Genomic DNA, 13,286 nt, shown 5'->3' on the forward strand with positions numbered 1-13,286 from the left:
TAAATTTAGTCCTCAATGAGAATAAGTAACTCAGCCCTGTTGTCTACCATATCCATTTTTAATCTTTTAAATAGAGTTTAACTTTTTTCTCTTTTCTATTCCTTTTAAAATTGAGTCTGGCTTAACAATTTCTAAGTCTGACCACACACATAACTGGAACAATAATATTATGGGGCTAAGAAGTCTAAAGATCTCCTCAAGAATTTATAGCAGTTCATTTAAACTGTCTTTAGGAAAACCCTTTTTATACACACTACATACCTCAACATTATAGGTAAGCTGGAAATACCATTTACTATGCTGTGTATAGACAACTAGGAAGAGGTATAGTGATAACACAGCGAGTCGAACTCAGATATACTTTTGTATAATTTTATTCTTATGAAAGAAGTTTATCCTGTCAAATTGATTGTGATAGCTCCCAATGCAATGTTTGAGTTCAGACATCAAGATCAGTAGCAGACAGGGATTTGAGGGTTGAAGGCAATGTCACTCACAGCAGACATGCTGAAGGAGGAACTCTGGAAGCATAGATGTCTAGTATTAGGTATTTTATTTCACTCCATTTTATAGCCCAATAATAATTTCTCCACATTTTGAAGATTCCACAGTTCTCTCCACGGCCATGAAGAGATCTCTTGCTGTTAGAATCAGCAAGACTCCAAATGGCAAACCCAAAACATGATCAAATTACTTGTTGAAGGCTTTTGGTGGCTGATAAGACCCCGTCTCTTCCCTCCTAGCTTGAAACCAATACAAGGAATAGATACAAAAGTCTGCCTGCCAAAAAATGAAAATATTTATCAGCAAGGAATGCTAGAACAATAGCTTCTGTGCTTAAAACGACAGCCACAAATTGACTTCCTGCCAGTTTTCCCCATGTGTATTCCTATTTGTAAGATAAGCCAAAAGCAATCTATCTGAGTTATTATCTTAGTTTCTTATAGAAATGCCTTTACTCAGGGGCTAATCCTAGGCGTCTTTGCCCTCTGATCCATTCCTTCCCTTTCCTCTATTTTGCTTGACATAACAGAGACACTAAATTCTAAAGGCAGCATTTTCCCAAGACTCCTTTTAGCTAGCATTCAACTGGGAAGGCAGGAAGGGGGAGAAATACTCTGGCTTTTCCCTTCCTCACACCCTCCAATCCCCCGCCAGCGCCTCCCACTAGCTGAGACCTGCCTACAGATCGTAGTTGTTGTTGTTAATCCCTGAGATGCGTCACCATCCCGTGTTTGGCTTCTCAGATTCTTCCATCACCAATGAAACAAAACGAGCTGCGTTGATTTTCCTGTTTTAAATACAGAGTGGTGTGTTTTCATTGCTGGATCCTGACTGATACACTCAATTGAGTACACTAAAATTTAATATAATGCTTTCAGATATTATACAAGATTGATAGAAGTATAAAGTTTTGGTATTTTGTTCAAAGTTACAGGTAAGACACTGCTCATTTTGTCACACAAAACCCTTTAAACAAGTGTACATATATTTTACCTACAATTCAATACCTGTAAGCTTGCTCTCTGAACAACAAAAACTGTATAACCCCAAAGGCCAAAATGTTGCCCTTGTTTTTACTTGTCTGCCCAAAGAATCATAGCTAACTTTTGTCCTTAGTGGCAATAATTCATTCATTCCAGTTGTGTATCATATCCATCTAACTTCTTTTAAATTGAGATAACCTTTAATAAATTTTTTTCTTTGACATTTTCTGTCCAGATTTACGTGTTTTAATACTGTAAATTGCTTCAAATCCATTTGAAAAGTAGATGAAATTTACAGGACTAACATAAACCTTGTTTTCTTACTAAAAAAGCCATGCTATATTTGCATTGTATGAAGTATGAATAATGAGCTATAATTTTGTAAAAATGACACATATTCAGGGGCTGGCCCAGTGGCATAGCAGTTAAGTTGGTGTGCTCTGCTTCAGTGTCCTGGGATCCACTGGTTCAGATGCCGGGTGTGGACCTAGCACTGCTTATCAAGCCAAGCTGTGGCAGGTGTCCCCACACAAAGTAGAGGGTCAAGGATGTTAGGTCAGGGCCAATCATCCTCAAAAAAAAAAAATGACACATATTCATCAAGACAGACCAAGTTATACTGTGGTAGCAAATTAACAAACAACACCATAGTCTCAGACGCTTAAAATCACAAAGGTTTCTTTCTTGCTGACATTATTTGTCCAGTATGATTTAATGATGGCTCTGCTCTATACACTTGACACCAGCAAGACTGGTGCAGGTGCCGCCATCATGAAAGGCTACCATCTCAACATAAAGCTTCAGAGTTTAACACAAAAGAGGAGGAGATTAAGGAGAATTTCATATTAGTTCTTAAAGGCTTCAACACAAAAGTAATACGTCACTTTCACTCAGATTTCATTGACTGGAGCAAGTCACATGAACTCTCAACTTCAAGGAAGCATGTGTCAGAAGGAATAAACCAGAAGTTTTGGTGAGTACTGGTAATCCCTACCACACTCATTATTTTTAAAATCCAAACAACACAAAAAGTAGCAAAGATGAAAGTGAAGATCTCCCAATCAAAAACAACAATGTTAATGTTTGATAAATTTTTTTTTAGATATTTGTTCATACATATATACAAATAGAAGAACAGAAGTAGTACTTTTACCAAAACAAAAGCATACCATACATAATATTGTTAATTAAAAATTAAGTTAAATTTTACTTAAATTTAATAAAAGAAAAAAGAAACAAAACTGAAGGCATTGGTGAGCTTCAGATAAATATTTTTTCTTGGTAAGAGATGCACATCTTTTTTCTAAAAGCATCTCTTTAGAATTAAGAAAAATTCATGGAAAACAGTAAGGGATTTGGGTCATTATGTTTTTTTAACTATATGGTTGACATTTAGACAGTATCTATCTATTCATTTCTTGCTTTGAAATATAAGAAAGTTAGCTTGCTTAGAACACCACAACCGCCTCTCTGTCCTAAGTCCAAATTTTTGTTATATCTATTATTACTTTTATATTTTTGAAGTTTATAATGTTTAGTTAACAAAGTTGTTTAATCTTATGTCTACATGTAAATAAATTCAGTGTTTCTCATCAGTCGTTTTGTAATGCTTCTTAGTTCCTGAGTTCTTTATTTTGATTTACCTGTTGGTTAGACTTTCTTATCAAGCAATGATTAAAAAGAATCCCTGGGTTCACATCCCCCCCGAATTCACACATGCTTAAAAATATTTGTCTGATGATTTCATTTTTTAAGGACAATTTGACAATTCGTCTGGGTATAAAATTATTGGAACACAGTATTCTTGCTTCAGATCTTGTTCCACTGTCTCCTGGCACTGAATGTTCCTATGGAAAAGTCTGAGAAAAATGTATTTTATTTTCACTCATAGTTGGCTTGCATTTTCTGACAGGATGTCCATAAGGCTTTTTCTTTGGCTTTGGAAATTATGAACTTCAACAGATTTTATCTTGGAGTTGAGCTCTTTCAATTTTTTCTTGGACACAGCATGTCCTTTTCATCTGTAGATTCAAGTAATTCCAAATTTCAGGCATCTTTTTTCTCTCTCTTTCTCTCTAGCCATGTTTTTTCTGTTGACTTTGCTCTTTTCTTTTCGAGATTTCTAGTTATTTATAATTGGGATCTCCGTTGTCTCTCTTTCTAGGTGTAACTTTCTTTCAGGGCTTTTATATCCTTAGTCATTTCTCAGCCACAGTTCTTCCTCTTCCTCTTCTTCCTTCTTCTTTGCTTCTAACGGTACTATCATCTCTGTAATGCCTTTCTTTTTCTCTTTCTTTTCTGAGTACTTCAAGTTTGCTTTTATCTTCTCTTTTCTTGTAATCTTTTCTTTGAGACTCTTATACTTTTGAGCTACTTTTTTAAAACAAAAATTGCATTTAAGTAATATACTTAAGCTTATGAAGAATACTCCCTCTATTACCTGATGGAATCGGCTTCAAATGCACATTCCTTAGCCCCCTAGTTCACGTCTATGGATAGGTCTTCAGCTGTTCTCTTCCTGATAATCTTATCTTTGAACATGTCTATCTTTTTCCTAAAGAGTAGTCTTGGGGATGGGTGAGGAAATATTCAAATTAAGTTTGTGCCCTGAATACCTTTATTCTGAATCTGTTTTGTCCTTAGCCTGAAGAGCATACACTTTCCTCAATTTCTTACACTAAGAGGTCTGGGATGGTAAAACCCCTTAAATCACAAACTCCCTGAACCTCACTCACCAAAGGCCATCTTTCTTGGCAATGAGCCCAGACCACTGACCATAAAAGTGGCCTGTCTTTAAGGTTTCTTCTTTGGACTTGCCTTCTACAGTGTAAAATGAATATCTGCATAATATTCCCTCCCCCCCATTCTTGCCTATGTTCTTAGATCTCATCACCCTAACCAAAAGATCATTGGATTTGCTTTTGAGAATTGTGACCCCTTGTTTAAGGGGAAACCATACCCTGCCTGAGGTTGGAGGATATATGTATTGGCTATCAGCACCCTCCCTCACCATAATTCAAATTTCATAATATTTGGCACATTTTCTCATGGTTTGAGGTTATGACTATTTCTTTATTTAATTGAAGATGGTGTTTTTCCCCTCTATTTTTCATTTTTTGTTGCTGTCGTTGGTGAATTTCAATAACAGGGAGTAGAGTAAAAATTAGTTTCTTCTGCTATGTTTAATCAGAAGTGAGAATTTTAAAGATCAGAAGAAACCCTGGAGCTAAATTTTTACAGCCAAAAAGATTGTGTTTCTCTAATTATGTATAAGGAGTATGTACATTTTAACATTCTAATAATGGCTGCATTATACCACTTCATTTATTTTAATAAATGTTTTAGACTCAAAACTCATGGTTCATGCAATACCACTAATTAGGCGAGGTGGGAGCAGAATGCAAACTATGTTATAAGACAAAATCACTATTTTAAAAAAACTGTATATTTCTCATATATCTCATATAAAAAATATAAGAAGGAGTGAGAAATGCCTGGCATATAGTAAGTGCTCAAAGTTTGTTTCCTTCCTTCTATACCTAGTAACATATATACAGTAGATAAGAGAAGAGGTTAGAATTGTTACCATATCTTTTGCTAAGGTTTCTAGCTGCCTATGGGGCCTAATAATAAAAGAATCTTACCATTTTAAGAGTAGGTCTAAGACGTACTTTGCCTGCTGTGTATTTTGCTCTTCCCAGGCTCAAAAATCTTGTAATAAACTTGCTAATTATATACAACTAATGTATCTTTCAAATAAAAATCTGTGAGGATGTGTCAGTCAGCGTCCATCTAATGGTCTGGTGGAATGCTTCTGTAACACTAATCACAACCCAGATCCTCTTGTTTGCCACACACAACACACAAGGAGATCGAGGCTTAGAGTGTTGTTAACAAACACAACCATACAGGAAAGCTGTTCCTTCTTTCCTGTGCTGTCTTCATGTTGTAAGACAACACGTCCAATGACAGCTGTTCCAATAACTGGCATCAACCTACTAGCACCACTCATACCCTGTCTCCCTATAGTCTTTGAACTTCTACAAGGTTACACAACTCACTCCAAAATTTTGATAACGTGCAAAGTCTGAGAGCTTAGAAAACACATTAGCACAACTCAGATGAACCTAGTATTTTTTTATTTCAAGCAAAGAATTAGGTAGAAAGACCTCTAACAGCTCCTGGGAAAATAATTTATAAATCCCATAAACACTGTTGGTAGGCTAATGGAAAGTAACCTCTTCCAAAAGGTCTGGAGAATCACAAGCTAAATTAAAAACTGTCAAAGTAATCTGTGATGTACTCTGTACTCACCACAGGCACAGGGCACAATAAACTCACTTTTGGTTCTGGAGCTGAGATTGTAGGTCTTATCTCCCGAAATCACTAGTTTTTTCTCTCCCCATCAATTCAACAAAGCAACTAATGACAAAACAACTAATGACTGATCAACCGGTTGCCAGCTGCTGAGAGAATAGAGTTGAACAGGACAACAGTGTTGTCTTTAAAACAGTTGCCAGCTGGGAACTGTAAGGTCTTTCCAATTGTCACTTAATCTAATTAAACTACAGCCCTAGAAGGTAGGTATTATTATGCCCGTTTTACAGGTCAGAAAGTGCAGTTGAGACTCGTTAAGTGACTTGCCCAAGGACATACACCTGGCAAGGGATGGAGCCAGGAGTAGAACAGGAGGTCATCTTCAAAGCGCATGCTCTTCACCACTATCTGGCAGGAATGTGTAGTGATGGTCAAGAAGCCAGAGTGGACATCAACACTGACTGGAGGAACTCACCTGACGGTTCACTGGGGAAAGGAAGCCAGGTGGGAAGAAAGCAAGCCACCTACCAATAGAACCCTAGACTTTACCAATGTTGGAAAAGAGGGTTCTATTCTCACCAAACATCCCCTTCAAGCAGTTTCATAGGAAATGTTGTATACTAGATATAGCATATTATTGCTCCTGAATGCATCAAGGTCAAGAGCTACACATTATAAGAATTTCCTGTAAGAAATTAAATCCTAGGTCATTTGGACACTGTATTAGCTTGCTAGGGCTGCTGTAACGAAGTACAGCAAACTGGGTGGCTTAACAACAGAAACTTGTTATCTCACAATTCTGAAGGTAGACGTTCAAAATGGAGATGTTGCAGGGTTGCTTCTCCCTTTTGAGGGCTGTGAGAAAAGAGTCTGTTCCATGGCTCTCTCCTTGCCTTAGAGGACTGTTTTCATGTTCACATGGTATTTTCCTTGTATATGTGTCTGTCTCCAAATTTTCCCATTTTATAAGGACACCAGACATATTGGATTAGGGCCCACCTAATGACCTCATTTTAACTTGATTACCTCTGTAAAGACCCTACCTCTCAATAAGGTCAAACTCTGAGGTACTAGAGGTTAGGACTTCAACTTAGGAGTGGGGTAAGGGGACTCAATTTAATTCATAACAGGCACTCCTGTGAAGTCATGGTAGAAAGAATTCTGGATGCTATTCTCTTCTCCAAATTGGCTCGTAAAAGAGGCCCATGTTAGTTTAATGATTCACTTTGAGCAACATTACGACTCCGTAAAATGAATATTTAAATGACACTTTTATCAAGGGAGGCTACTTCTAGAGGGAGGATTCAAATGAAATTTTGTTAATTCAGGACAGCTTTTTTCAAGATTCAGGTAAAACTCTCATGCTCCAGAAATCTCTGATAAGATCCACTCCAACCTGATGATGACCATCCCAGGACAAATGGGAACAATGGGGTGGACTCGACCAGGCATCAAATTTCAATTCAAAATAACAAAACACTTTCTAATAAGCAGCATTATTCATCATTAGCAATTGCATTTCTAAGCATGGCATCCAAAGAAGAAACCATGAAATAAAAAGACTGACTTGACTATATTAAAAAAAAAAAAAAGGAAATGAAAACTAAAAGAAAATTTATAAAATTGGGAACATATTTGCTAAATATACGACAAAGGCAAAAAGCTATTATCTGTCATGCTCTTTCATTCAATAATTATTTACTGAGCACCTACTATATATCAAGTCTGTTTTGAGGTGTGGTAGATGTGAACGAGACAGAGTTCCAGTCCTCACGGAGCCAACAAATGAATTAGACCTACCCTAACACCTCAAGAGAAAAACAAATAGAAGACATAAACAAAAACGGAAATGCAAATTTATATAAAAATGCATATAATGAAAATGCAAATTAAATTAAGATTTTTTTTGTCCCCCAAATTGGCAGAACTTTCAAATTTTGTGGTGTTTGAAAAGGTACAGTACTGCGGGGGATCAGAATTGGCCCCCCCAAAGTGTGTCTCTTTGCCTTGATTATTTTTTAAGAACAAAAGACTCTGAAAGAAACTCTGACCCTCTCCCTAACTGCCTAAAAGAATTTAAGATAGAAGGCCTGTCCCAGGAAGGAGCTATCACCATAAGAGAATTGTACTGTAATATAAAATGTGCCTCTCAGGTCACATTGTCTATAGAGGGCCCACAAACACTTGTTTAAGAAATATTTGCATTTCCGTCTCCACGTAAATTGACTTCCTCCCCTTGGAAGTTCCAAACCACTACCTACCAACATCCTCCTTTGTCTTTAGCTGAAGATGGTATTTAAGGTGGTGGCTTTGGCTGTTCTGGCCAGTTTCTCAGTTTTCCTGGGTTTCTCCCATGTATACATGTTATCAAACTTTATTTGATTTTCTCCTGTTATTCTGTCTCATGTCAATTTACTTCTTAGACCAGCCAGGAGGACCTAGAGGGTAGAGGAATTGTCTTCCTCCCCCAGAGTACTTCTCTGGGAGTGGGTTTCAACCAGCATCTTAATAGTAAAACCCAAACTGCTCCAAGTTTAGCCTGAGCACTTTAAAAATGCTAAAATGCATATTCCAGGGCTCCACTGCAGAGATTCTGAGTCCATGGATCCAAAACGGGATCAGAGAAACTGTGTCTTTAGACTGCCACAGGGTATTCTAATGCAAGTCATACTCAGAGCACACTGGGGGATAGAGTGCTCTAGAACATGGGCGGGGCTTTGCAAGTGGTCCCAGCAATGGGACTGTGCAGGGCTTGACAACCAAATGCAGAATGTCTTGTTCAATTAGATTTGATTAATTGATAGAAACATTTCAATGATAAGACAAAAAAGTATGAAGTCACACTTGCTACTGGTGGGCCTTGAGACTGGGTCACATACAGTTCAGCTTTGACAATATTTAGTCTCTTTGGCACAGGAGTTCATCTTTTTAAAAAACTTGCCCTAAGGACATAATCAGGTTTTATTCAAAACACTGGTAGGATTACAGAAATTATTTAAGAGTTCTGAATAAATAAGAAGAGGATGAAGCTACTCTTAATAACTTTTCCTTAAAATGCTGGCTATGGGGAGAGCACATGAAAGGAAAGAGCACTCCACTTTGTGTCCCACATATTCAGACTTTGTTTTGCAAATATTTTCTGGTTACCATGGCGACTTCTGGATTTCCCTGTGTAAATGGGAAATTGGGAACCTCGTCTTTTTTTAAAAAAATGGTTAGTGTGTTCTTTTTATCCTGGTAAGCTCATTCTGTGCTGACAAATTACATTCTGACAGTGGGACTGTAATCTAAAACAGGCTTTTTCAGAGACTCTGAATAATAAAGTATTTTCAGGGATTGACAGTTATTTTTCACTTATATTTTCATGTATTTGCTTTCAATGAATTCAAGAGATAAACTGAAGTGCTAAATACTTGGCGTACTTTTTAAATAATTCAGAAATGTATCCTCGCTTGAAAAATTTGACCCATGTCAATTTGATTATTGTACTCCTGAAAGGTGGTACAAGGAAAGAGCATAAGCCCTGAATCAGTCTGACTTGGAGTTAAACCCTGGCCCTGCCACCTAACAGTTGGGTGACCTGGGACAAGTAGTCTCACTCTTTGTGCCTCAGTTTCCATCTATGAAACAAGAATCAGAAATAACATCTACATACATAAAGCATCTAGAACAGTGCCAAGGCTATTGAGCAGCTTCTTGAGATAACACGGTAGCTATTATGACCAAAGGAAAAATGAAAGCAAGCACAGAAATACACAGAATCTAGTAGATTTGGTTTAAAAGAAATCAGTCACACAGGAAAAAATGAACAAGTTAAAAAATAATGCACAACCAGCATTATCAGAATTGGACTTCAGGTTTCAGCTATTTATGATACTATTATTAGATACTCATCAGTAACTAACAGGAAAAGACTGTTGGAATTTTGTAAGGTGGTAGAACATGACAGATAAGCTTGCACAAAGGGAGTTTAAGGTCCTCAAAACTTCACAAAACAATAGTCTGAAAAGATACAGTCAGCTAAAGTTAATGCATAACTTTGAAATACCAAATGGCCAAGCTTTTAAGCTAACAGAGGCGATGGTGAACCAGGGCCAGGAGCCCTCCACACTCCATTCAAGATGAGGGGATGTGATTGTGAGGACAAGGCCTAGACTATTCTGGGCACGAGTCCCCTCTGGAGGAAGGATGGCACTGAGGCAGGGACGGGGTTCTCCACTTGTTTCCAATGGCATTTATGGATCCACCTTTTCTCTTTTTCATAGTCCAATGGTGGGCAGGACCCATCTATATTCTGTATCTCTTGGTTTTCTGTTTATTAAGCTGTATATGAAGGAGGAGGGTTTTTAGTGGGGCATGCTGATCCTTCATCATTATACTCCCCGATCCTTAATCTGCCATTACTCCTTAACCTTTAATTATTGCGACAAATAAGAGCATCACAGATGACCACATTGGCAAAATGTTGAAGCAAAACACAAACACAAAACATTGTAAAGCAAAACAAGATATTCTGAAATTAAAACCTATGTAAAACTTTCTTTAAATGAAAATAATAATTTGATGGTCCTTAAATCCATAGTATATATGGGACATATAATATGGCTTATGTGGTACATAAGTTCAACCTATTTAAGTTAGTCTATTGAAAAGTATTAATGCAGAACTAGCAAAAAACAACAACAGGGCTGGCCCGAAGGCATATTAAGTTCGCATACTCCACTTTGGTTGCCTGGGATTCGCAGGGTCGGATCCCAGGCATGGACCTAGCATTGCTCATCAGGCCACGCTGTGGCTGCATCCCACACAAAATAGAGGAAGATTGGCACAGATGTTAACCCAGTGACAATCTTCTTCAAGCAAGAAGAGGAGGACTGAAAACAGATGTTAGCTCAGGGCCAATCTTCTTCACACACAAAAAAGAAAAGAAAACCAACAAAAAAACTAAGGGCCCAAGACAATAACAGGCATCAATGCCATGCTTTCACTATCTGAACTTGGCTTCAATTTCTCCATCTTATATCTAAGGCCATGCATTCCAGAGGGTGGAAAAGGGGCAGAAAAAATGGCACGATGAGACTTTCTTAGACTACTAATCTGCCCAGTTTACTATCCTCACTTGCTACTTGTTGTCAGACACACGATAAAACACAGAACCCTGGGAGCATGGTTTAAGAAGGAAAGCACCAGCGATAACAGCAATCTGTTCATTTGGGGAACTGTTCCCACACCACCACCACTACTCCATTCCTTTCACTGCGGTGTCCTTGGGGAGGAGAGCTTTGCGACCCTCCATCTCTAATCAGTAACCGGCTGAGGTTAGGGTCCCTGACCAAGCTGGGTCAATCCTGGCTCCTGCCTATAGTCCCAGGTGAAACACAGGCCCTCAGTTAGGTTTGAAGGTCAGGTTGACAACAAGTAGTTTTCAGTATAGGTATATCCCAAATATTGCGCTGAGACATACTTATACTACGCATGGCAGTGTTCCCAGATCTGCCAAAAATAGCTGCAAACGCACAGAGCACTTCACATGTTCCATGCATTGTTCTAAATGCTTTCTAAATATTAATTCACTAAATATGTGAAAATATATGGATATGTAAACATATGCCAATAGACGGATTTGAGTTAGGAAGAAGGAACTGTGTATTTTTAAATTTCAAAAATTACGCAGAAATTCACATAATAAAGATGTTTGGTGAGCTGTCATTGACTAGCTGCGAACCAATTTGTATAAAATTGAAAAATATAAAAATTAAAGGAATCTAGGTTTCAGTCTCTGCTCCTCAACTAGCTAGATGACCCTGGGAACGTCTCCCCACTTCTCTGCATCTAGCTTTCCTTATCTGTAACGTGAAGTGTGGAGAAGATTATTTTTAAGGTCATTGTTGCCCTTAAAATTCGATTATATCTTACAGTGTGGAGAAACAGCTTGCAGAGACATTGCTTACCTCTGCAATCATTCTGTTGGTGTCTCCTAAGAAGAGCAGATTCAGAGCTTCTTCCTCTGTGGTTGCCTGATGAAGAGACAGGTTTTTCAGGTGAATGTTCTGATCGGGGTCCTCCAATATTGTCACTTTCCTAGGGAAATGGGAAGCAACAAAAACAAGGTACTTTGAGAATGAAAAGAACTTGAAGTCTTTATTATAGGTTTATTTTTCAAAAGCTGTATAGTATCAAGTCTTGAACTTGTAAAATCAAATATTACACAAGGCGCCAGACAGAGCTGGATTAGCATCAAACACTGACATTCCCTTGACAGTCCTACCCGATGGCTTTGGGGCCAAAAGGTATATTACGAGCTCCTGATTTAAAGCCATCTGTCTTTGTAATCATCAGATCACTAAACCGTCTTGAAATGCATATTTGTACTGAATTAAAAATGCAAATAGTCTTCTCCTTATATATCAGGAAACTTGGTCATATTGTTTTTTTCTGTGTCATAATTCAGCCTCTATATAGATAGTACACTAATTCTTCTCCTTCTGCTTTTTCCCTTTTGTTCAATTTCACATCGCTTTCAATTTATATGACATTTCAAACTGGTTAGCTCATCAATTTAAACACGATGAAAACTGAGGCATCTGTCGTCCCTTGAGGAGTTATTCCCTTGTCTAGTTTTCAATATCAAGGTGAGTAAAAAAATTCTCAAGAAGTCTTATAATAAAGTTTTAGTTTGTCATTATTATTTTTATGTCCATCACATGTGTTTCTTGATCCTTTTTCTTTTACAACATACTGTTTCCTCCCATTACATCCTTACAATAAGAGCCTTTGGTCTGAATTACATTCACCTATTACATCTGCCTTAATGGGCATCCTGGTGGCAACACCATTTCCTGCGAGGTCAGTCCTAACCCTGTTTCCAGAGTTGGCTTGTCAATATTCTCCTTTAAGTCCTTTTAGGACTTTCTGTAACTGAACACAATTTGGCCAAACTCCTCCTACTCTGCTTCAAAGGCCTACAGATTCGAGCAATATAAAGTTACTAGAGAGAATACCCTTCTGCCTCTTGAGTTTTGCCTTCCTGACTTTCTTAAGAATTGTGAAGGGAAAGGAATCTTATAATTCACAAGTATTGCCAAAGAGTATCTCCAGGTGTCTGCACTTCCTTAAAACATTTGGAGCTGACGATAAAAAGCAAAGGTGGGAATCATCCAGCACTACTCCTTTGAAACCATAACTAGCAAATGGACATGGGTCACTTGCCTATTTACAAAAACACATTTAGAATATATTCAAAATGAAGACTTTGCAAATACCATAATTTTTTCATCTTTCCCTTTTGTAAGGAGATTATCTGGACTTTCACATGTAATTTGTGGGCACTTAAAATACTAATTGCAGGAAGAAAATGTAGCTCTACCAGCACATCTGTGACCAATATGTCACTAATAATGTACTCCTTTGCCAAGTTTTGGACTCCTTTTTGTCTTTTTCAACAATACTAAGATGGAAAAAGATCTCTTCCCTTAATGAAAA

At 37.7% G+C, this 13,286-nt stretch overlaps 1 protein-coding gene across 6 annotated transcripts in view; it reads right to left on the reverse strand.

Moving 5' to 3' along the window:
- The window catches only part of KIF6 (kinesin family member 6), a 371,457-nt gene that overhangs the window by 252,454 nt on the left and 105,717 nt on the right, over nucleotides 1-13,286 (reverse strand). For all 6 annotated transcript variants that reach the window (XM_070244518.1, XM_070244517.1, XM_070244519.1 and 3 more), the window contains one exon: nucleotides 11,756-11,885. In XM_070244518.1, coding sequence (XP_070100619.1) covers nucleotides 11,756-11,885 — 130 coding nt within the window. The remainder of the gene's footprint in view (nucleotides 1-11,755; nucleotides 11,886-13,286) is intronic.

This window comes from Equus caballus, chromosome 20 (genome assembly GCF_041296265.1).
Source record: "Equus caballus isolate H_3958 breed thoroughbred chromosome 20, TB-T2T, whole genome shotgun sequence".
In the NCBI taxonomy this organism is placed as follows: domain Eukaryota; kingdom Metazoa; phylum Chordata; class Mammalia; order Perissodactyla; family Equidae; genus Equus; species Equus caballus.